We start from the raw sequence: 21,950 nt of genomic DNA, 5'->3' as shown, positions 1-21,950 counted from the left end.
CTGATGTTCAGTCCCCAGATTGCATGGCTGCCAATCAAGGAAGGAGGCATGGGTGGATGATAGACCACTACAGCTGAGCCGGATAGTCACCGGGCACCCAGTATCCACTCCCATCTCCCGCTAGGGTGGCTTCTGTATTGCATTTGGAGAGTTAAAAACTGCATTTCTCAGACTTCCTTGCAGCAAGGTTACTGACAGTGGTGTGGGTTCTGCTGGTTGGATGCACTTCTGCTGAATTCGGATGGCAGAAGTGGGTAGGGGCCATTTTCTTATTACCTCGTCTCTTTCTACTGGCAAGATGGTCCTGGAGGCACTAAGTTTTTCCGTAACAGTGTTCCATCATCGAGCCACCAGCATAGCGGGAGATGGGAGATGGAGGTAGTGGCAGGGCCCTCCTGGTCCCTGAGTCGCACCTATAGTGCTGTATTCTTGAACTCAGTGGTTCCATGAGCCTCCTGCCTCCCCCGCTCTGGTTGTGGAGGAGCCAGCAACATAGCTGGTGGGCCAGTTCTGTGAGGATGTTCTGGGGGTCCAGCTGAGGGCTCGCCCCTGAAGTCCTTCTATCAGTTTTGTCAGCAGCCAATTCCCTGTATTAAATTACTTCGTGATGCAAAGGAATTTAATACAGGGAATTAGATGTTTATAAAATGCAGATCTGGAGTGGGTTCTGTTGCCTGGACCTGAAACAAACGTCATCGATGCAACAGCCAGTCAGGAGCATGTGCAGCCACCGAGGACTGGGTGTGGATGGCTAGAGAAGGCATCTGGTGCCTGGGCCCCAAACCCCGATGGAGACTTTGTGATTGTTCCCACACTGCTGTCATCGCTGGAGACACCGAGCACATAGCTCAGGACGCAGCCTCCCGTCCGGAGGTGTGTAGAGGGAAAGGCAGAGGCACTAGGGTGAGTCTGAAAGTTGAGTGCATTGACTAAAAAAGGAGGAAACCAAACCAGAAAGGTGGCCCCAGGGGAGATGGGGCTCCAGCCTGGAGCCCCCACCCCCCAGCCCGGCATCCAGCCCTCAAAGCACATGGCCCCACCTCTCGGGGAGTCTGTGTTGGGGGTTGGAGTTAAGTGGCATGGGGTTGGTGGTCCCCAGTGAGGTTTCTAGTAAGGTAAGGGCAGCTTTGTATCTTGAAAGATCACCAAGGCAGCTGGCAAGGAGGATGGACTGGTTATCCAACGTCGTCCTGGACACTTTTGGCCACAGGGAGCTCACAAGCTCTAGGGGCAGCTCACTGTTTTCAGACAGTTTTGCCTGCTGAGCCAAAGCCAACATTTTTGCATGCACACACTTGCTGCATGAATGACCAATAGGGCCAGGCAGACTCCCCCAGAACAGCAGGAGATGAAGTGGAGAAGAATACAGGAGTTGTAAACTGGCTGCCACGGGACAAATCTGGTTCACAGTTGTATTTGTTTGGCTGGTGTAGTTAATTTGAATCTCAGTTCTTTAAGGTGAGACATCTCTTTTCTGTTAGTCACAGGCTCCACCATTCCCTAATGTCTTAAGGTAACCTGTTTTACTCTCTTATGTTTTTAATCTGGTTCTTGAACTCTTTGGGTTTGTGACCCCAGTGTTTGAGGAATAGTTAGGATTGAGGATGCCTGGGACCATGTCCATGTCAAGGGACCCCTGGAGCTGTGCGACCCCTTGTGGCTACAGGGAGGGAAATAGAGTAGAAAAAATCGGCTGCCTCAGACGCCCTCCTCTCCCCCTACCCCCCTAGTCCCCACCACAAGGTCCAGAGGCGCTGTTGAGTGGCCAAAGTCCCTTTAATATCCCTGAATTGCGTTACAAGTAATACTGCTGGAGGTGAGGAAGGGCTGGGGGGCTGGGGCAGGGGATGGGGGGAGAGGGAGGAGGGGAGCGCCAAGCGCTCGTACAAAATATGGCCAAAGGCTTAGCATGCATGGAAAATTATTGCTGTCGGAAATTCCTATTTACAGGGTCAACCCCCTCCGTAATTGCTTCTGCGACCCCTCTGCCTCCCCCATCCCTGCCGCCTCCCGTCCCTGGTGGGCCTGGAGCTGAGACGCCCTAGGGAAGTTCCCCTGCGCCAGAGGCCCCTCCAGTCTCCACCCTCCTTTGTGGCTTGGAGAAGAGGGGGAGGGTCGGAGAATCCGGGACTCCTGCCCCGAGCTGGGCCCCTAGCGACGGGGCAGAGGCGTGTGCTTAAAGCAGAGGGAACCAGGGCCGGTGAGCGCGGAGGGGTGTGCTTCGGTCCTCGCCCGGGCATGCAAAAGCGCGGCGGGGGAGGTAGTGGCGGCCAACGGGGGTGCCTGGCAGCCCCGGCCCCTCTGCCCGGGAGAGTTGCATAGACGTGGCCGGGAGGGAGCGCTCCTCCCGGGGAGCGGAGCGGGCCGGAGGCCCCAGCGGGGTCCGGGGCTCAATCGGTCCCTGGAAGCTGGGGTCCCTCGAGAAGAGGAATAAATCGGAAACAAATCGAGGAGGCGCCTCTCTCCGGTCTCCCTGGAGTGGGAGTGGAAGGCTCAGGAGACGGGGACCTGCCCCACGCCTGGACCTCCTCACGCCCCCATCCCGCCGTCGAGGGTCAGCAAGCTACCCCTTCCGTTCCGCTGCCCCCTTCCCCAGCGAGCTCAGGCTCTGAGGAGGGTGGGGCTTCTCCCTCACTCCAGGCCGGGTGTGTGGGGGGGGGGAACAGCCCTCGATGGCCTTTGCTGTCCCTCTCCTTGCCTGGCTCCCTGACCTCCCAGTCCAGCTGGGGAAGCCAAACTGTCCCTGGGTGAGGCCAAGAGATTAAATAGAATAATAAATAGATAAATAAATAAATACACAAATAAATAACTGGAGAGGCCCAGCCGGACGGGGGAAAGGGCATTTGTGAGGTGCCCCAGACCTCCCCCCAACAAACAAGGAGGGTACCTGTAGTCCTGGGGGTGGGGGAAAGTGCTCACAATCTGGGGAGAGGGCAGCTCAAGGCTGGCAGCCGAGGGAGGGGCTGTCCTGGGGTGAGACAGGGGCTACATGCGGGGGCAGGGCCTGATGGACCCCTCCAGTCTGTCCCAGGCCGGGTGAACTCAGAGGGGTGAGAGCTGCTCCAGGGATGAGCGCGAGGGGGTCTGGAGAGAGTAAGAGGTGGGAGTGAGAAGGCCCCCAGGACTGACAATGTGTGTGAGCGTGGGGATGGTGGTGGCCGCGGTGTGTGAATGGCTGGACCCTGGAGGGGATCAGGAACAGACTGGGACTCCAAGAGCGGTGAGGAGTAGATCCCTGGATGGGCACGCGCACAGGGAGACTGGACTGGGTCTTGGAGGTCTGGGGTTGGAGTGGGGTCCGGGGGCCGCAGGGTCTGCGTCCTGCTGGGAATGGGGAAACCAAGGCAGGTGTGAGAGGCAAGGATAGGTTTGGGCCTTAGATTGGGGGCTCCGAGAGAGGAATGGTCAGAGAGCCTCAAAAAGGTCTGAAAGTTACAAGGGGAGAGGTACAGGGTCTGGGTGGGCGAAGATTCCAGCTCTGAGGCCTGGGAGAGGTGCGGACCTGGTGCCTGAGTTGGGAGCCTTGGGGGCATGGCCAGGGGGTCAAGGTCCGAGTCTCGGTAGCCGGAAAGGACGAGGGTGGGGCTACACTGAGGAAGACAGTGCCAGAAGGGAGTGACGGGTGTGGGGGCTGGAGAGAAAAGTTCCGGGTTGGGAGGCTGGGGGGTCCCCACGAGGGGCGTGGGAGGGAAACGCAGCTGGAGGGTGGAGAGGGCGCTGAGGGCGCGCGTGGGGGGCCCGGGGGGCGGCAGGGGCTCAGCTGGCAGGCCCGGCGGGAGGCGGCGGGGGCGGCTCGGCGCCCTTGACGCACGCGGCCTCGCAGTGCTTGTGGAGGTAGGACTTGAGCGCGAAGCTCTTGTCGCACTGGCGGCAGCGGTAGTGCTTGAAGGCCGAGTGCGTCTGCATGTGCGCGCGCAGGTTGGAGCGGTCGGCGAAGGCCTTGCCGCAGTGCGCGCAGCCGAACGGCTTCTCGCCCGTGTGCGAGCGCATGTGGCCCTGCAGCAGCCAGGGCCGCGAGAAGGCCTTGCCGCACACGCCGCACTTGTGGCGCAGGTTGTGCGTGAGCACGTGCATGGCGAGCGCGGGCATGGACACGTACGCCTTGCCGCACGTGGGGCACTTGCGCGCCAGCTGGCTGTCCAGGCTGCGGTGCGTCTGCTTGTGGCGGCTCAGGTTCGACGACGTGGCGTACGTTTTGCCGCACTCGGCGCACGCGTGCCGGTGCCCGCCCCCCGCCGGCGCCCCCGCGCGCCCCGCGCGCCCCCCGCCGCCGGCATCCCCCGCGCCCCCCGCGTCCCCGCCGCGCCGCCGCCGCGAGCGGCCGTCCGAGATGAAGAAGGCGTCCATGGAGTAGCTGTCGGTCACGGCCGCCTCCCCGCGGAAGTAGCGCGCCGACAGGCTGGACTGCGGGCTTTCGGGGTCGCTGTACTCCTCGGGCGCCGCCGGCGGGTACGCGGGCTCGGCCGGCGCGAGCTCCAGGCCCGGCTTCTGGTCCGCATCGTAGCTGCTGGGGGGCAGGCAGTGCGGGGCATAACCTGGAGGGGCGAGAGGGGAGCGGCCAGGAAGGTGAGGCCCTGGGTCACCCGCGCCCCCCAGCTCGGCCGCCCCGCGGGCGCTCTTGGAAGAGGATGGTTGCTTGTAAGACATTGGTGGCTGTCGTGCGCCTCTGCTCTTGGCGTCAGGCTGCCTGGGTCAGATCCCTCCTCCGTGGACCACAGTGAAAATACCGCCCACCCCATCCTCGTGGAGCGCGGGGCCCTGTGTGCTGGCTTTGTGTTCTCTTAAGTGCTCACAGCCACGCAGGGGAGGTCTTATTATTACAGCCGCTTTACAGATAGAGAAACTGAGGCGTATAGTCTAAGCTCACAGCTTGTAAGTGATGGAGCCAGATTCAAACCTTTGCAGGCTGACGCCGAAGCCCATGCTGTCTTTATTCCAACGACATCCTGCCATTCCAATGCTATAACTTCTCTGAACCTCGGTTTCCTCATCCACAAAATGGAGCTTATAACTGGACACTCCTTCCCAGGGTCTTTGGAAGGACTGAGTGAAGTGATGGAAAGAACCATGTATTAAGCGCTTACCGTGTGCCAGTAAGCACTTGATGCTTCACGCATGTTAGCTCATTTAACCATCATAGACCCCGCCGAGTAGGTACTATTATAATCCCCATTTTACATATAAGGAAATTGAGAAAGAGAGAGGGAGCGCACAGTAATTGCTGTATAAATGTTAGCTATTATAATTATGCTTTTTACTTGCTCGAAAAAGTGACTTCACTGAAGATTATTTAATTGTCTGCCTCCCCCACCAGACTGTGAGCTTCCCGGGGCTGGATCCGTGTGCCCAGCATGTGCCAGGCTCCGGAGAGGGGTACGGTGAATAGATGGTGCCTAAATGGATCTCATGCTGTTAGACCCACCTCGCAGGGCAGCTGGAGGGTTTCAGAGGTCAAGGGTGTGGCGTGGAATAGGTGTTCCAGGAGAGGGACCTCCTTGTCCTTGCTCCCAGGCCTCCCTTGCTCCCTGCTCCACTGGAAGCCTTCTGGAGTGCCCCCTGTGAGGACTCCCCTCCCCCCGCTGCTCCCTTCCCTCTAGAGTTGGACCAGAAATCCTGTCCATCTTGGGTTTGCGTGATTGGTGGGTGGGCTGGCTGTGGCTCTCCTGGGGGATTCCACAGGGGCTCCCCGGGGGCAGGGGCCACCGGATTTGTCTGTGTCTCCCAGCGCCTCACATGGCCCTAGCACCCTCCTGAGAACCCTGGAGCCTGGGCTCCCTGGAGAGTTCCTGGCAGACATGCACAAACGTATCAACCTGGCACTAAACTAACAAGTGTTTCCATCGCCCTTTGATTCTGGAGGACAGTGGAGGTTAGGGCTCTTTCCGAGGTTTCACAGTGGGGGAGTGGCACAGGGGGCGTTTGGTCCTCTCCTTCGGACCCCTGAGATCTGTGTCGCACCCCCCCCCCAACCCCAGCCTCCCCTACTCCAGTGAGCGGATGGCAGAGGGTTTTTGTAAGCAGGGAGCCAGATTCCGAGCCTGCCTTCCTTCAAACGGCCTGCCTGATTGAGCCTCCGTGCCTCGGCCTCTCTTCTGGCACTTGGGATGGTCACAGGGGGAAGTCTGTGCAAACTGTCCCCCAACCCTGAAGGCCAGGGTGTGCCCTTATTTTTCCCTCTCTCCCTTCAGCTGCATGCACACGCAGTGATGGGGGCTTGTGGGGGTGCGTGACTCAGCAGGGAGGCACTCTGTGGTCGGATGCAGAGGGCAGTGGCCCTGTCAGTTCTGAAATGGGTGGGGCACTTGCCCAGCCTCTCAGCACCCCGCTCCTCCCTGCTATCTGCCTTTGGTCTGGAGCTTCCCCTACCTCCCATTCCAGGATCAGTCCTGGTACTCAGGCCCCAAGAAGTTCGGGGAGTATTGTTTGAAACTGAGTTAAATACCCATTGGCTACTCCCAGACCCCCTCTTTCTCCTTCTGTATTTCTTCCCATCGTGATTACTGATGATGATGGCAGCTAATATTTATTGAGCGCTTACTATGTGCCCGGCTCTGTGCTGAGAGCTTCACTCCCATCACCTCACTGGATCATCACAAAAATCCTTGAATTACAGATAAGGAGGCCGAGGTGTAGAATGGTGGTGGTACTTGCTCAAGGGGTGGAGCGAGGGTTGGAAGCCACTGCAGTGCTCCCCCCATTTTCCACTCACTGAGGGTCCCTGAGGAAGGGGCGGTGGCTGGGCTGTTCACCCCCCATCTCTAGGCCCCCAGCTAGTGGGCACTCAATAAGTATTTGTGAAATGGGTAATAAAGATTTGCCAGGCCAGCCTCACCCCCTAGCCCAGCAGGGTCTGCTACAGGCCATTCTCTCTACTTGTCCCTGGTCTTGGGACAACTTGATTCCCCAACACAGACTGTAGCCGGGTGACCTTGAGCAGGTCATGCATCTTTCTGCACCTCAGCTCCTTTCTCTAGATATGAGGATAGTAAAGAATCCATTTGGAGGGGGTCACCGATCATGTGACCAGGCGCTGGCATGTTCTGTCATTAGAAGAATGGCATATCGTTTAAGAACACAACTTGAGTGCCACACAGCCTAGACTGAGTTCCGCTTTACTATTCCCAGCTGTGTGATCTTGGACAAACTTCTTGACCTCTCTGTGCTTCTGTTTCCCCAGCTGTAAATGGGGAATCATAAAAGCACATAACACATACAGTTGCAGTGAGGAGCCCATGAGTAAACAAATGTAAGTGAAAAGTGGCCAGATAATAACCAACACTCCTGGGGCACTTGTGTGTCAGACATGATTTAAAGGCCTCACACACAAATGCATTCCAGCCTTATGACTCTTAAGGTTGGTACCGTCTTACAGATGAGGAAACCGAGGCACAAGGTAGTTAAGTAACAAGCCCAGGGTCGCACAGCTAGTAACTTAGAGCCAGAATTCTCACCCAGGGCCTGGCACATTGTAAACCCACAGTACATGTTGGCTGTTATTACTAAGAATAACAATCTCCCCAGGTGAGTTTGTGTGCTGCGGTTGTCTCGGCGTCAGCCCAGACTCCTCTTGCTGCTCCTCTCTGGGCCTCTGTTTACTCCCCCAGCGTGTGTGATTTCTACCTCCTTTCCTGGGCGGCTCCATGAACCAGGTGGTCCTCACCCCAACTGGGCTCCCCGACCCTGGCGCCCTCTGGTGGCGGCCTGCGGCACTACAGCACCTACTCCAGTCCCTGCGGGGGCTCTTGACATAGAAATAGGGACGTCTCAAACAAAGGCTGCTCTCTGCATAGGGAGGGATGCGGAATTGCCTTGGGGGCTGGAATCGTGGGGCCAGGCCTGGTGCAGCTGTGGAGTTTGGCGTGCGCTGCCGGCGGGGGATCAGATTAGCAGGAGGTGGTTGTAACTTGCTTTGTGACCTTGGCCGGTTGCTTAACCTCTGGTCCAGGTCTGTCCAGGAAGAAGGTCGGCTGCATACTCTAAAGAGCCTTTCTGCCCCGTGGCTGAATAGATGTCTCAGTGATGCCCATTGTCCTGTCCCCGCCCCACAGCCCCCATCACCTCCACCTTGTTCTCCACAGGTCCACGACCTCTCCCTAGCTGGGTGACCTTGGGCAAGTTGTTTAACCTTGTGGTGCCACATTTGTGTAAGGGAGCTCATAATAGGACTGAATGAATCATTGCCTGTAAAGTGTACAATTCCTGGCACGCAGCAGCCTCTCAAGCTGTCGTTATTATTGCCATTACTATTATCCCTGCATTTCCTGGTGATAGCCTTCTAATCTGCCAGAGTGAGAGACACACATGGGGGTCCCAGGTTGCCCAAGGTGACCTTGGGTAAACCACCCCACCTCTCTGGGCCTCAACCCTGGAGACTCCTTTAGGACACCATAGGCCATGCTCTTCTAAGTTTGTGTGTCAAACCCAGATGGATTTGGAGTGCCTTCCTCTGCCCCACAGGTGACTGTGGAAGGCTGAGCTGCCTGTCCCCCAGCTGACAGGGGGAGACAGGGCTCTCTTGCTTAGATCTCAAAAGAGGCAGGGAGGGACCCAGGGAGAAGAGCCAGGTCTCTTCTCCTGGCCCTTTTACTCATACCCTAGCTGTGTGACCTTCGGCAAGTCACACAGCCTCTCTGGACTCAAATCCCACATTTGAGGGCAAGGGACCAGAGCCACTCCTGCCACGTGAGGCTATGGGGAAGGCTCAGAAACAGTTTGGAGATGTGTAGATGTCATGCACGTGTCACCTGAGAATGACTTGGTTTTCCCTGCCCAAGAGTCTTGATGTTTTAGATGGAAGCTGCCAAATCCATTAAAAAAAATCCTGCACCCAGAGGAGTGGTGGGAAGGGAATTTTATGAGAACGAAGGTGCTGGGCCTTCTGCAGACACTGTCTCACCCACTGACCCCTTGGGGTAAGGTGGGGGCGGGAGGCATCTCCACCAAGTCCTACTGCTGCTTCCCTCCTGAGCCCTCCCCGTGTGTCAGGCACTGCACTAAGCCCAGAGGGCTGGGGACGGGAGAGGATTGGCCAAGGTCACTGAGGACGAGTTAGGCTTGACACCCGCCAACGCCTGTGGTTTTTCCAAAACTCCTGAGCGGCCGTGGAGGTGTGCTGGGGGAGGGAGGATTTCCAGGTGGTGGGGACGAGAGATGGTAGGTTTCTTCAAATCCACCCTCCAGTTGGCCTGTGTCTGATGGGATGATGGGGTGCGGGAGGTGGGGAGAAGCTATTCTAAATTTTTGTAAATAATAATAATTAATAAAAGTAATGACTAACACTTATTGAGCACTTACTGTGTACAAGGCACCTGCTCAGTGCTTTATGCATATTTGCTCATGTCTAAGGGAGCACAATGGTCACTTCTTCCCGTGCCCTAGTTCTGCTGAGGCCCAGAGAGGGGCCTTGACCTACCGCAGGTCACAAAGCGACTTCTCATCAAAGCTAGGTTGGCCTCTTGTCTCCCAGTCCAGGGCTTCTTTTCCCAGTCTCTCCCAGATTCCCAGGGTCCCAAACTCCCTCCAGGGAATTTCAAGCCCCGGTCCCACTTCTCTGTGTCTAGATCGGCAGAGAAAGAGAGGGGCCCGGTGGGGGGCCAGCTTCCCAGGTGGCCCACTTTCCTGAGGAGGGCCCAGCCATACTGGGGGGGGGGGGGCAGTGGCTGAGGGGCTGCTGCATGGGTATATTTAGAGCTGCTTCTTGCTGTGCCAGGGCCTCAGGCCTCAAGAATCAGCTCCAGCCAGCTGAGCAGAAAGCCAGGTCTGTCAGCAGCAAAGTGGGATAAAAATAGTTTCTCCTGTCTGCTCAGAGCTGGGCAAAGGGGCTGGTGCCTCCCCCTCCCCTTATTATAGCATCTTTGTTAGCGGTTCCCTGGGCACTGGACCAGAAATGACACCCACCTCCTCCAAGGGCCTGACAGCTGGTACACCTGCCCACTGGGGAGGGTCTCTGAGTCCACACGAGCAGGGGGCACAGCAAGGTCTGGTCTAGCATGACCAGGGCTGTAGGCGTGGGGCTGATGCCCACTGACCCAGGCCCAGGGAGTGTCTAGAGGATTCCAGGGCCCCTCCCCACCAACCCCACCTCCTGAAATCCCCATATTCTGTTTTTTCCTGACTGTGACCCAATTTCTGTGGCCCACAGGGAGGTCCACAGCTCTGCAGGAATCAATAGGAAAGATTTTCAAGGAGCTGTGGAGATGGGGTGGGTGGCTGAGGGTCTTGAATTTCCCAGCACTGCTTGGGGGAGCGCCTGCTGCTCCCTCAGAGGAATCTCCCCTGGGCCTTTCCTGGGCCTCTTCCAGAGACAGGGTTTCTCGCACGGTGAGCATGGTCTCTCCAGCCCTCCTGCTTTCTGCCCTTCCTCTCTCTGCCCCAGAAGGGTGCAGTCGGAGGACGCATTCCAACCTCCCTTCCTACGCGAGGGCTGGCCGTGGACACTCCACTCCAGGGGCCACCACAGCTGGGAAGGAGGCCAAGAGTTCTGGGGCCCTCATCTCTCTCAGCGGTGTCTCGCCGTGCCCCCCAGAGGGCCTCCAGGATGTGGGGACCCCTAGAACACGCAGATGAAGCAGCCCCCAGGGAGGTGTGACAAGGTCCACTGTTTATGCCTTTCTGACCTTGGGCAAGTCATGGACCCGCACTGGCCGCGGGTTCGCCTCGGCAGGTTAGAGCTGACCCTCCTCTGCCAGTGCTGCCCTTTGCCCGCAGTGTGTGTGGGGGCAGATTTGGGGATGTTTAAATTGCTGTGCTGACACACGGCCTATATGCACTCTCCTGCCCGCCCTTAGGGACCACAAACACACTGTCTGAAGAGTGGATGCTCAGCTCGGGCCCATCATGTCCCCGGTGTGACCCCAGGCTTTAGGAGGGACTGTGGGCCCCAGATTCCATATCCCACATGGGCCCTGTTATTCTACACTCCCACTAACTAATTCTTAGGAAAATCAGATTTCTGGGTCCCCAGAAAGTCAGAGCTGAAAGAGATCAAGTTCAACTGCTTCATTTCATGAGAGGGAAACTGAGGCTGGGGTTGGGGAAGATTAGACCAAGGCCACAAAGAAAGCTAACAGTGGATCTGAGACTTGAGCCCAGCCAGCCTTGAGAATGGACCTGGACGTGAACTTGGACTAGAAATTGGACCTGGATCTTGATCCTGGACCCTGAACGTTGACCTGGACCTGATCCTGGACATTGAAACTTGAACTTAGACATGGATTATCCTGAATCTCAGATGGAACCTATAACCTCAGACATTGACCTTGGATCTAGACCTTGGACCTAGTCCTAGACCTAAGGCTGGGTGTAGACGTTGGACCTGGACCGCAGGTCTGGACATGGATGTTGGACTGGATGTTGGACCTAGACTCTGAGCCGGGACCTCTGACATGTCTCTAACCTGGGCCTTGGACGTGAGTGAAGACAGACATGCCAGGGGAAGTTGTGGTTAAAGAAGACCCAGATGGGCCTGCTGTGTGTCCTTGGGCACCTCCCCAGCCTTCTCTGGGCTCCTTCTGCCACTGGATTGGGGCAGTCCTTTTGCATCCCTGCTCCCCAGATGGACTTTCCTAGGTGCAGGGTGGTTGGGGACTTTCAGCCGGGCTCCTGGGCCTGGCCTGGAGCGACTCCCTGGCGCCATCAGAGGGCGTGAGCGGAAGCGGGTGCTGGTATAATGTGGTCGACTAAATAAGCCTACGGGTAGAAGCGGGAGCTCCCTCAGCCTGCCGGGGAGGCTTAATGTAGCCGCGGAGGGCGGACACCCGCGTTATTGGATTGGCATTGATCCTCATCTCCCTGGGTCGCATGCACTCTGAAGGAGTATGGGGGCAGGACGGGGCGGGGTGCTGAGGAAGGGGTACCTGGCGCCGGCCGGAGTCCAGAGTTAGGGTGTAAGGGGAGGTAGACACTCCAGGGACAGTGAAGATGTCCTTAGCGGTGGCCCACGGAGACCACAGCCAAGCTCATGGGTGAGCAGCAGCCTTCTCTGGGATGGCTGAGAGTCCACAGCATCCCCCGGGATGGGGCCAGGGCCCGCGAAGGGGTGGGTGGGCTTGGTGGCACTGGAGGGCGAGGTGGTTCTGCGAGGGTGAGGAGGATGTGAGTTGGCATCTCCCTGAGAGACTGAATCTGTGCTCAGCATCACCCAGGGGAGAGGAGGCGAAGGGCAGGCTGCACGGAGGCAGAGCCCAGTGCAGGAGCAGGGCGAGCCAGCCGGGGGGGGGGGGGGGGGGTGTGGGGTGTGGGGGTGGGGGGAGAGGCTTTGTACTGGGGACGGGGTGAGGTTCCATCTGGTTTTCCTCCTTTGGGGAGCTCTGCAGAGACACCTGGCACATCCCCCATTTGGGGGGCTTCCCCTTCCCTATTTATGGGTTCTGTGGGTTCTGGAGCCCAGATGCACCTGCTGCACCCTCTGCCCAGCCCACAGAAGCTGAACAGGAAGGCAGCATGAAGCAAAGAAGAGCATCGCGTGTGTGTGTGCATGTGTGTGTGTGTCTGTGTGTGTAGGAGGAGTCCTCCAGGAATTCTCCAGCAGCCAGCACTCCCAGGCATTCCCCAAGCTGGGGGTACACTTCTTTAATTTAGGGTCCTGCATCTTCGTCAGCTAGGAGCCAGTGGTTCCTCTGACCTCCACATTCACAGGCCCCCTCCCTGTCCCACTGGATTCCCCTCCCACCAGCCTCATCCTGACCCTGCAGCCTTTGCTGCAGGAATGGCTTGTAAGAGGATCTTTCTAATAACTGGAACTATCTCCAGCCCCAGGCCCTCCCTCCTCCCTCCCTCTCTCCTCCCCCCTCCCTCCTTCCCTCCCTCACTCTCCCCCTCCCCCCCTCCTCTCTTTCTCCTTGTTTACCCAGCACACTTACACACGCTGGGAGAGAAAAACGTCGGCTCAGCAATTTTTCACACTTCCCTCAAACGCTCAGCAAGGTTATTTCCGGCAGAGCAGAGACAACGGGCCACTAGGAGCCAGCAGGCTCTCGAGGACCCCAGGACCCCTACCCACTGGTGGAGTGAGGGAGCCTTCACTGCCCATCTGGCCACACCCCAGGGATAGGAGAGGCCCCTGAAAACAGGACAAGGCAGACCCTGCGTTTCTCAGCCATACCCAGGCTTAAAGGGTCAGCCCAGTCTCTTGCACTAACCGTCTGCTGCAGATACTGCCAAGGTGGCCAGGCCAGGGTGCCTGTCCTCACCATGGGGCAGCTTGCAGAGATGGAAGCCAAGAAAAATGCCTGGTCTCAGAAACTCTGCCACCCTTGGCCAGACATTGAATGGTAAATGTACCCCTACAGAAACCCTGAAAATGGCCTCCCTCCAGGCATCTTCAGTGCCTCCCATCTCACACTTGCCCTTCATAGAAGCTGAGCTTGTCAAAGTTGGAGAGATACTTAGCTCATGCCATCCAAACTCTCACTGCTGGGGAGGCAGAGGACCAGAGAAGGGAAGGCACTTGCCCAAGGTCACACAGCAAGTCAGAGATCTAGAGCCCAGCCCTCCCAGAGTTCCAGGCCAGATATCGGCCTATCAGGACAGCCTCAGGATTCCCCGGAGGCCAGGGAGCTGGTCTGGAGCCTTTCAGGGAAATGGCCAAAGACAGGGGCGGTTCTAGAAGATCAAACCTGGTGGGACATCCCTAAGAACACCCTGCTGATGGCTTTGCCCTGTCCCTGCTTATTCACTCAGGGGCTCTTTTCAAAGCTTTTTTGGACTGAATTCAAGGCAAGGCACTCCTCCCTCCTTCCTGAGGAACAGCCTGCAGTTTTGGCTGTGCATGAGAAATTCTCTGGGCTTCTCTGGGTTTCCTCCACTGGCCTGGGGACAGGACCGGGGGGCCTCAGGGGGTGGGAGCCCAGGGCTTTGTGTCAGTTCCCTCAAGGGATCCACATCCTAGTCTTGCAGGAATTTCACTTTCTACCCAGCTCTCCACACACACACTCCCAGCCCTGGCACGGCCCCAGGTCCACCCTGTGTCCTGCGAGCACACAGCCAAGCCCAGCCACGTCCCTGGGCTTCTGTCCTCGATCCCAAGAGGCCCTGGGGTCAAGAAAAGAGGACAGTAGAATAAGGGACACGTGAGCAAAGCAAAGAGGGGTGCTTCTCTTGGGGATCCGGGGGAGACCAGGGGCTGGTGGCTGTGGCTGTATCCCTGATCACTCTCTAATTTCTTTGACCTTGGCGAGGTCGCAGAGCCCTTTGCCCAGCGCCCTCTTGCTACCTGGCTTGGCAGAGTGATGGAATGTGGGCGAAGTGCTTGGAAATCCCTGAGGCGGAAGCTCCCAGCCTCCTGGGCTCCTGCCCTTGCCATCTCAGCTCCCCCTCATCCTCAGCCCTTTCTTCTCTCCTTTTTCTCCTCTCCTCTTCCCTCCTCTCTCTCTCACACACACACACACTCCCCAAAGCTGATACCACATGTGATGTCAGATTTCTTACTGCCAAAAGGATGCCTCCTCTCCAGACACTTGCCCTGGTGGGGCCATCAGCGGAGAACTCTTTTGTGATCCACTTGATGGGGGGTGGGGTCCACAGAAGCATCTTTGCTGCTTCTCCACACCCTCCAGAGATCACCCCCTTCTAAGCCTGAATGACCTCTCTTGTCCCCCAAACCCTTGTCCCTGCAGCAACTTGCTCTGAGAAGAGATGGAGTGTGTTGGGGGTGGGGGCTCACTAGGAGCGGCAAAGCTGGCTCTGGAGGGGGTGAGAAGCTGGGAGCCGGGAAGGAGTGCAGCCAGGGGACCAGGAACCACTTTAGGGGAAGCCCTCCTAGAAATCCCTCCTAGAAATCCCCTCTTCCTCACAGTCCCCAGGACTGCCCAGCCTCTGGCAGGCATGTGGCTGAGGGTAACAAAAGAGTTGCTGAGAGAGGGGGCCTGAGAACACTTGTCCGGCATTGCTAGGGGGAGCAGGGTTGAAGGGAAGCAGGGCGCCCCCAGCTACCCCCAGGGAGTGGACCCCAGCTCCTCAGGGACTGGTGGTCCAGGCCTGCTTACCTTGCCCGCCAGGGTAGCCCACTCAGGCAGCCACCCTCCTTCCCTCAACCAGGGACAGGGGACCCTCAGACTGCCTTGTGCATTAGCCCCCCCAGCACTAGCCCTTCATGGGCGCCTCTCTCTCTCCATGTTCTCACCACCCCTCACTCCAGCCCCGTTCTGGGGCCACAACTTTCAAAGTCCGGGCCGGCGCGTGGCTGCGGGATGGGCCCACCCTGCGACTTTCCCTTTGTACGGGCCTAGCCTCTGCCCCGCCCGCCTGGCCCTCGGGAAGCCCCGGAGGCGCACACAGCCCGGGAAATCTCCTCCCAGGGCTCCCTGCCGCGCGCGCCCCTCCTCGTGGCCCGAGTTGGGGAGGGCCCGAACTCCCCTCCCCGCTGCTCCCCCCACCGTCGCCATCCCCGCGCAGGGTCCCACTCACCGTTGTCCCCGGGCGGCCCCCGGGCACCAGGCAGCACGTAGGCGGTCTCCAAGGGGTGGTAGGTGGGGGCCGGCACCCCGCTGCACTGAAAGCCGTCCCCTTTGATCTTCTTTACCAGGAAGGAGCGCGGCATGGTGCGACTGGCAGGGGGCTCGGCGGGGGCACTTGCGTGGGGCCCCGGTGGGGGTAGGCGGCCAGCCGGGCGCGATTGGCTGTCTGCGCGGGGTTTCAGCACTGGACAGCTCCCAGCGGGCGGCGGGCGGGCGGCAGCGCGGAGCCGGCCCCGGTGGCGGCGGCCCCGGCTCGGGCTCGGCTCCCGCTCGGGCTTGGCGGCGGCGGCGCGCAGACAGGCGATCGCTGGAGCTGTGCTCAGCACTCCGGCTGCCGGCTTTATATGGGACGCAGGCTGGAGGAGATCAGGTGGTCCCCCAGCAATGGAACTGTTCAGCGCTCTAATCCATCAAATGTCCCCCAGGACAATCGCTCCGCACACGTTCCCCTGAACCGGCGGCGGTGGGGGCAGGCCAGGCGCAGGGAGCAGCGGGCAGGCAGGAGGGAGAAAGAGAGGACGAGGAAGGCGCAGAGATGTAGAGAGACGGAGAAAGAGGAGTGTGTGTGTGTGTGTGAGAGAGAGAGAGAGAGAGAGAGAGGAAAGGAGACACACGGGGGAAGACAGAAAGAGACATACAGAGGAAGAGAGAGACACACTGAAAGAGGTAGAAATAGAAACAGAGAGACCAAGATAAGGACAAAAAGACACAAGAGAGAAACAGAGAGAGAAGAAAGACAGAAATGGAGAGAAGTAGCAACACACACCTACGGGAGGAAAAGAGAGATACAAACATACAAAAAGAAAGCCCCCCAGGGACACGAAGAAAAGAAAAGAAAAGAAAAGTGCGAGATGGAGGGAGAAGCCAAGGGGAGAGGAGGGAGAGTGATCTGGACAGGGGGAGTTCAGGCACATGGGGACCCAGGGAAGGGGATGCAAAGAAAAGAGTGTGAGCTCGCCAGCGGGAACCCGCCTGCCTCCAGTCCTCTCCTTCGCCCTCAGTTCTGGAGTGGCCAGTGTGGACACTCAGCTTTAATTAGAGGAAGTCGTCCCCCCAACCCAGCTGGGCCTCCCACTGAAGCCCCCTATTGGGTTTGGGGTTCAACTTTCTTCTCCCAGAACTGGTGGGGGGAGCAAGTCCCCCATGCCGATGCTGGCCCACTCAGCCGGTCCTGTTCCGGTGCCTAGCTCAGGCAGGCGCTGCAAGAGGAAGTGAAAATCGTCCAGTAATTAATTTCCCTGCTGCCGGGGGGTGGTGGTTTTGACACATCCGAGGCTGTGTCTTTCCCTGAAGCGGGGAGCAGACAATAGAGACACGTGGACTGGGAAGGGAGAGGGGGAAAGGGAGGGGGAGCGGGGCTCCCGCTGGAACTCTTTGCAGGTCAGCTCCTTTGTCTCTGAGAGGATCTGAGCAGACCCCCCCCCCCACACCCCATTCTGACAAACCTGGGGGAGCTCCCATATCTTGGCAGGAGCGAGGAGCAGGAAAACTCAGCCCTCGGCCCAGAGGCTGCTTGGCAAAGTGCCATGGTGGTGGGCTGACCTTGGAGAGGATGGGATGGCCAGTGCACCAGAGTCCCAGAATCAGACTCCAGGAATGCCAAGATCTCGTTGTTCAACAGCATTCTGCTATGAGATGCCAGGCTGATGGAGTGGGGATGTGCTTTCAGGACTAGGTCATCCAATACCAGTTGGGAGACTGAGACCCAGAGAAGGCATGGAGGTGCCTGAGGCCCCACAGTGAGTCAGCAGAAATTTCCGGTGACTCCAGTGGCCTCTGGGCACCACTGAGTCAAGAGCTAAACACAGTCTTTGAATTGTGGGTTAGAAGCCTCAGAATAGAATTGGGCCCCCGATCTTGCCAAGGCCCTGCGTGATCTGGGGGTCCCTGTCCATCTTCCCAGCCAAACTGCCTCATATTTTGCCCTCTGGGACTTTTTTTTACTCTCAGTCACTGAGAGTTGAGGTGACCGCACCCTTCACACACGCACTCTGCTGTATTCCCCACTCCAGCCACACAAGCCTACTTCCAGTCCCTCAGGCTTGCTGCTCTCTTGCTTGTCTGTTGGCCTCCACATTGCTTCCTCCGTTCAGCTTGTCCTTCTCTCCACTTCACCCTAGCTCACCCCTACTTGTCCTCAGGACTTGGCTGAGGCGTCACTTCTTCCAGGAAGTCTTCCTGACTTCCTATATTGTGGAAGGAATTAGCCCCTGAGCTTCATGGGGACAGGGACTCAGTCCCATGTTGGGCTCAGCACTCTCACAGTATGCAGTAGGGTGTCCCAGCTCCCCTACTCACTAGCCATGGGACCTTGGGTAAGTTATTCAACAGCTCTGTGCCTCAGTTTCCCCACTTATAAAATGGGAATAGCAATTGTTGCTAGCTCAGGGGCTGTAGAGAGCATTACAAGAGTTGCTATATATAGAAAGCTTGGAATGGTGCCAGGCATATTGTAGGTACTCGATCCATGTGAGTCTATGTGGACAGTTGTGCCCGGAGCACCCAGGACTCACTTATGCCATGTTTGTGGGGTTCTGTTGAATAAGTGGTGACCTGGACAGTCCTAGTCCTTGCTCTCTTGGAGGTGACATTCAAGGGACAGTGGATGGACACTGAACAAGGAAACACTGAAGTCAACAAGATCCTTTCAAATAGTTGTTCAGTGCTGTGAAGATCATGAAACTGGAGCATGCCGGTACCTAGACAGGGTGGCCAGCAAGGGTCTCCTGGAAGTGGTGTCATCTGAGCCAAGACTTGAGTGACGAGATGGAGCCAGTAAGGAGAGGAACTGAGGAAAGATGCTCCAGGCAGAGGCTTCGCAAATTCGAAGGCCCTGAGAGAGCAGCAAGCTCGGGCCGAAGAGGAAGCTGTTGATGGTCATTCATGGTGCTTCCGTGGTTTGGGGTGTGGACCGGGTTCTGGGATCTCTGTCCTCTAGAGACGCCGAGTCCCTGGGGGTAAGTAAGACGAGTGGGTGCCCGTGAGCTCACGTCTGCCCGCTTGGTGGCTCTAACGTTGCAACCTCTTGCAAAGAGACAGGGAAACTGAGCCGAGAGAGCTTTGCAGGACCATGAGAGTCTGCGGTAACTTAGGGACAGAGCTGGACTGGACCCTCCTCAGGTCTTCTCACTGGGCAGGATGGAGAGGTCATCTACCCTGAACTGACAGACAGAGGCCCCACAGAGGTCACGTGCCCAAGGTCCCGTAGCCCACTAGTGTCAGGGTGGGGATAACATCCCAGGGCTCTGGGAGGGGGCGTGGGCACCTTTAGCAGATAAAGCAGAAGCCTTCAGCCCAGATGGTGAGGTTCAAAACTACCTACAGGGGTGGGGAGGCCTTAAGCATGGATGAAACTCACAATGGCTGGTGCGGTTCCATCACTAGGATGCCAAGAAGGACCCTCTGTCCCCCCGACCTCCCCCAGCACCAGCTTACTGGCTTCAGAAAGTCCACTGTCAGGAATTCACTTCTCCAAGTCACATCAAATAAGGGAAGAATTTTACTCCCAGGAATGCCTGCTGCCGCATCAGAAGCTGGAACAAAAACCCCAGGCTGGAGCAAATGGGAAGGGAGTTGTGAAGAAGACGCCCGCTTGATGGAATATTCTGCAGCTGTTAAAAATGAACATACAGGGGAAAAGCTCATGGAATTATGTTAAGTGAAGGATGCAGAATCCAGAAATCTCTCACAACATGTTCACAGCTATGAACTAAAATAAAAATAAACATGCACGGACAAGTGAAAGGAGGGTGTTAGGACTGTGGGTTTGTCCTGCTTCTTCTTGTGCTCTTCAAAAAACCCTACCACCTTTCAGTCCAACAAAGATTTATCTTGAGCACTTGCTAACTACTCGTTTCTTTCTAACGAGAAGAAATGATAAAGTTTCATAAAACGTATCAGGAGGTTTATTCTTCTGACTTTGGGGATGATAGCATTACCGGTGACAAACTTTCCCAATGACAACAGCAATTATTATTGTATCAACAGCAGCATTACTGAGCAGCTCCATGCGCCTGGCACTGTCCTGAACACTTACCCTTCACAGAGCTGGCCTTGCCAGGGGCTCAGACAGATAGATTTAGGGTCAGCCTGTTTTCAGTTCAAGTCCGTGCTCTGCCATTTCCCAGCTGTGTGATTCTCTGTGCCTCTGTGTCCTCATCTGTGAAATGGGGATGTTAATAGGTTGGGGTGATGATTAGATGATAATTACCTGTAAATGCTTAGAGCAGTGCCTAACACACAGTGGCTTGACTTGATAAAGGTCAACTGTTTTTGTGTGGGGTGGGGGGAAGATTGGCCCTGAGCTAACATCTGTTGCCAATCTTTCTCTTTTTGCTTGAGGAAGATTGTCGCTGAGCTAACATCTGTGCAAATCTTCCTCTGTTTTGTATGTGGGTCACCACTATAGCGTGGCTGATGAGGGGTGTAAATCTGCACCCAGGATCTGAATCCAGGAACCTAGGCTGCTGAAGCAGAGCTCATGAACTTAACCACTATGCCACCCGGCCGGCCCCTAAAGATTGACTGTTTTTATTTACTTGTCTTCACCCATCTAAGCCTCAGCATGGCCTCATGGGAGAAGGCTCTGTTATTGGCCTGTTCTACGAATGAGGGTGAAATGACTGGCTCAAGGCCACATGGTTGCTGCACAGAGGCCCTAGGGAGGGTCCCATATTCTTGTGACCCGCTGCCCACCTCCCTCAGGAGCCCTAGGCTTGGCATAATGCGTGTAGCTGGTGGAGGCTGCAGACTCAGCCCTCTCTGCCCTTCCTAGACTGCTCGAGTGTCCTCCAGATTTCAACCCTGCCCTGCCCATCACGAAGGAGGGTAGCTACCAGTGTCTTGGTGTGAATCTTGGTGCTATGTGACCCTAGGTGGCTGGCAGGGCTGCCCTGAACCTCCCTCTGCACATTTGTAAAGAGAGGATGGGGCATCATACTTGCAGGCTTCACTCCATGGTGTTAGGAAGGAGCACTGCTCTGGGAGTCAGGAGCCTGATTCTAGCCCTGGCTCGGCTCCCTCTGCTCCCCTGCTGGGCTCCAGCTTTCTCATCTGTCAAATGGGCATGGGACAAGATGGTCCCTGAGCTGCTGTCCAGAACTGATAATGGAATTCTGTATGAATTCCAAGGAGGAGAGTGGCTGCAAATGCATCCGGTCCACGCCGATGGGGCTCTTTCTCTGGGAAGCATCACTTACTCTGCCCTGGTTCTCCAGCGTGTTTTATCCAGGCCTCCTTGGAGCCAAAGGAAAGAGAGGGGGAGAAGGATGAAAAGGAAGCCGTTTCACAGCTCTGCCCACCAAGACTCAGAGACGACTTGCCCAGGGGCCTGTGGTGGGTTCCGTGGAGTTTGACAAATGCGGTGCTCTCTACTGGGTCCCTTTGGTCCTCTGGGAAGCACATGTCAAAATGGAGGTGGAAGTGCAAGAGATGCCCTGGGATTAACACCCATGAAGGGAAGAGGAGTGCATGCAGACCAAGGGCAGGTCTGACAGCTGAGAAAGAAGAGGCGAGAGGTGAAGATCTGGTCGGTGGGGGTGGGTCCGTTGTGGGAGAGGAGCCTCCGGCAGGGGTGGGGCTATAACAAAGTCCAGCCAACCCGACAGGGACCTCCAGCACAAAGATGTCCTGCAGAGGAGGCCCATGCCCACTGTGCCCAGTCCTCAGTCAGATCGTCCTGGAAGAGGCCTCGGCTTCCACACTGTGGCAGCTTGCGAAGGTTCTGTGGCTGGAGGTCTCAGCGATGGCGGTCAGTAGGAAAGCCGAGTGGCAGGTACCTCCCCACAGCCGCCACCGTGTTTTTCTTTCCTTTACTCATTTAGGAAACACTTCCAGCTCTGGGCCACGCGCCAGGCACTGATCTACGCCCTTTACCTATTTTCCCATACTTAATCCTCACCCTTGCCTTTTGAGGCAGACAGTATTCTTAGCCCCATTTTACAGAGGCAGCAACTGAGCCCAGAGAAGTTAAGTCACTTGTCCAAGGTTTCCCAGCCAGTGGGTGGTGAGCCGTGGGGCCAACCCACATGGTGAGCTCCAGAGGCAGTGCTCTGACCACTGCGCTGCCTCCTCTCCAGCTCCACAGGTCCTGGCGGCAATTTCTGAGAACATTTCCATTTCTGTTCCTCATTGGCTCGGGAGCTCAGAGCCTTGGCAGACTTCAGGAAGGGGCCTACTGGGGTGGGTAGGGGTGTGGCAGGGTCCCAGACCCTCCTGAAGCTTCTACCTTGTTCCTTTAAAGCCTCTACCTCAAGGCCTTTGCATATACTCTTCCTGCTGCCCAGAGCACTCTTCCCTCTCCTCTTCACCTAGTTAACCCCTCCTCCCATCGCTCCCCTGCTTGACCCCAGGATCTAGCCCTGGCCAGAGAGGCTATGTGGTGAGGAGGAGCATGTTTCAAAGGCCCAGATGATAATAATGCTAGCTGACGTTTACGGAGCATTCATTCTGTGCCGGGAGCCCAGTCCAATCTCTATTACCTCATTTGACCATCAC

General features: G+C 57.1%; 1 protein-coding gene across 1 annotated transcript; it reads right to left on the bottom strand.

Moving 5' to 3' along the window:
- Positions 1-1,769: 1,769 nt before the first annotated feature.
- SCRT2 (scratch family transcriptional repressor 2) lies at positions 1,770-16,057 on the bottom strand. Its single transcript, XM_044748460.2, has 2 exons — positions 15,406-16,057; positions 1,770-4,535 (listed from the first exon to the last, which is right to left on the bottom strand). The coding sequence occupies exons 1-2, from the start codon at positions 15,536-15,538 to the stop codon at positions 3,757-3,759; spliced, it is 912 nt and encodes a 303-aa protein (XP_044604395.1). The 5' UTR covers positions 15,539-16,057; the 3' UTR covers positions 1,770-3,756.
- Between the last annotated feature and the right edge of the window lie 5,893 nt (positions 16,058-21,950).

This window comes from Equus asinus, chromosome 15 (assembly GCF_041296235.1).
Source record: "Equus asinus isolate D_3611 breed Donkey chromosome 15, EquAss-T2T_v2, whole genome shotgun sequence".
NCBI lineage: Eukaryota > Metazoa > Chordata > Mammalia > Perissodactyla > Equidae > Equus > Equus asinus.
Note: the sequence above shows the minus strand (reverse complement) of the source record. Positions and strands in the feature narration are given on the sequence as shown.

Excerpts from the sequence above, each read along its gene's own strand:
- SCRT2 (XM_044748460.2), bottom strand. The coding sequence starts at position 15,538 with ATGCCGCGCTCCTTCCTGGTAAAGAAGATCAAAGGGGACGGCTTTCAG. Across the intron at positions 4,536-15,405 it reads GGGGCCGCCCGGGGACAACG|GTTATGCCCCGCACTGCCTG; the intron begins GTGAGTGGGACC and ends TCGCCCCTCCAG.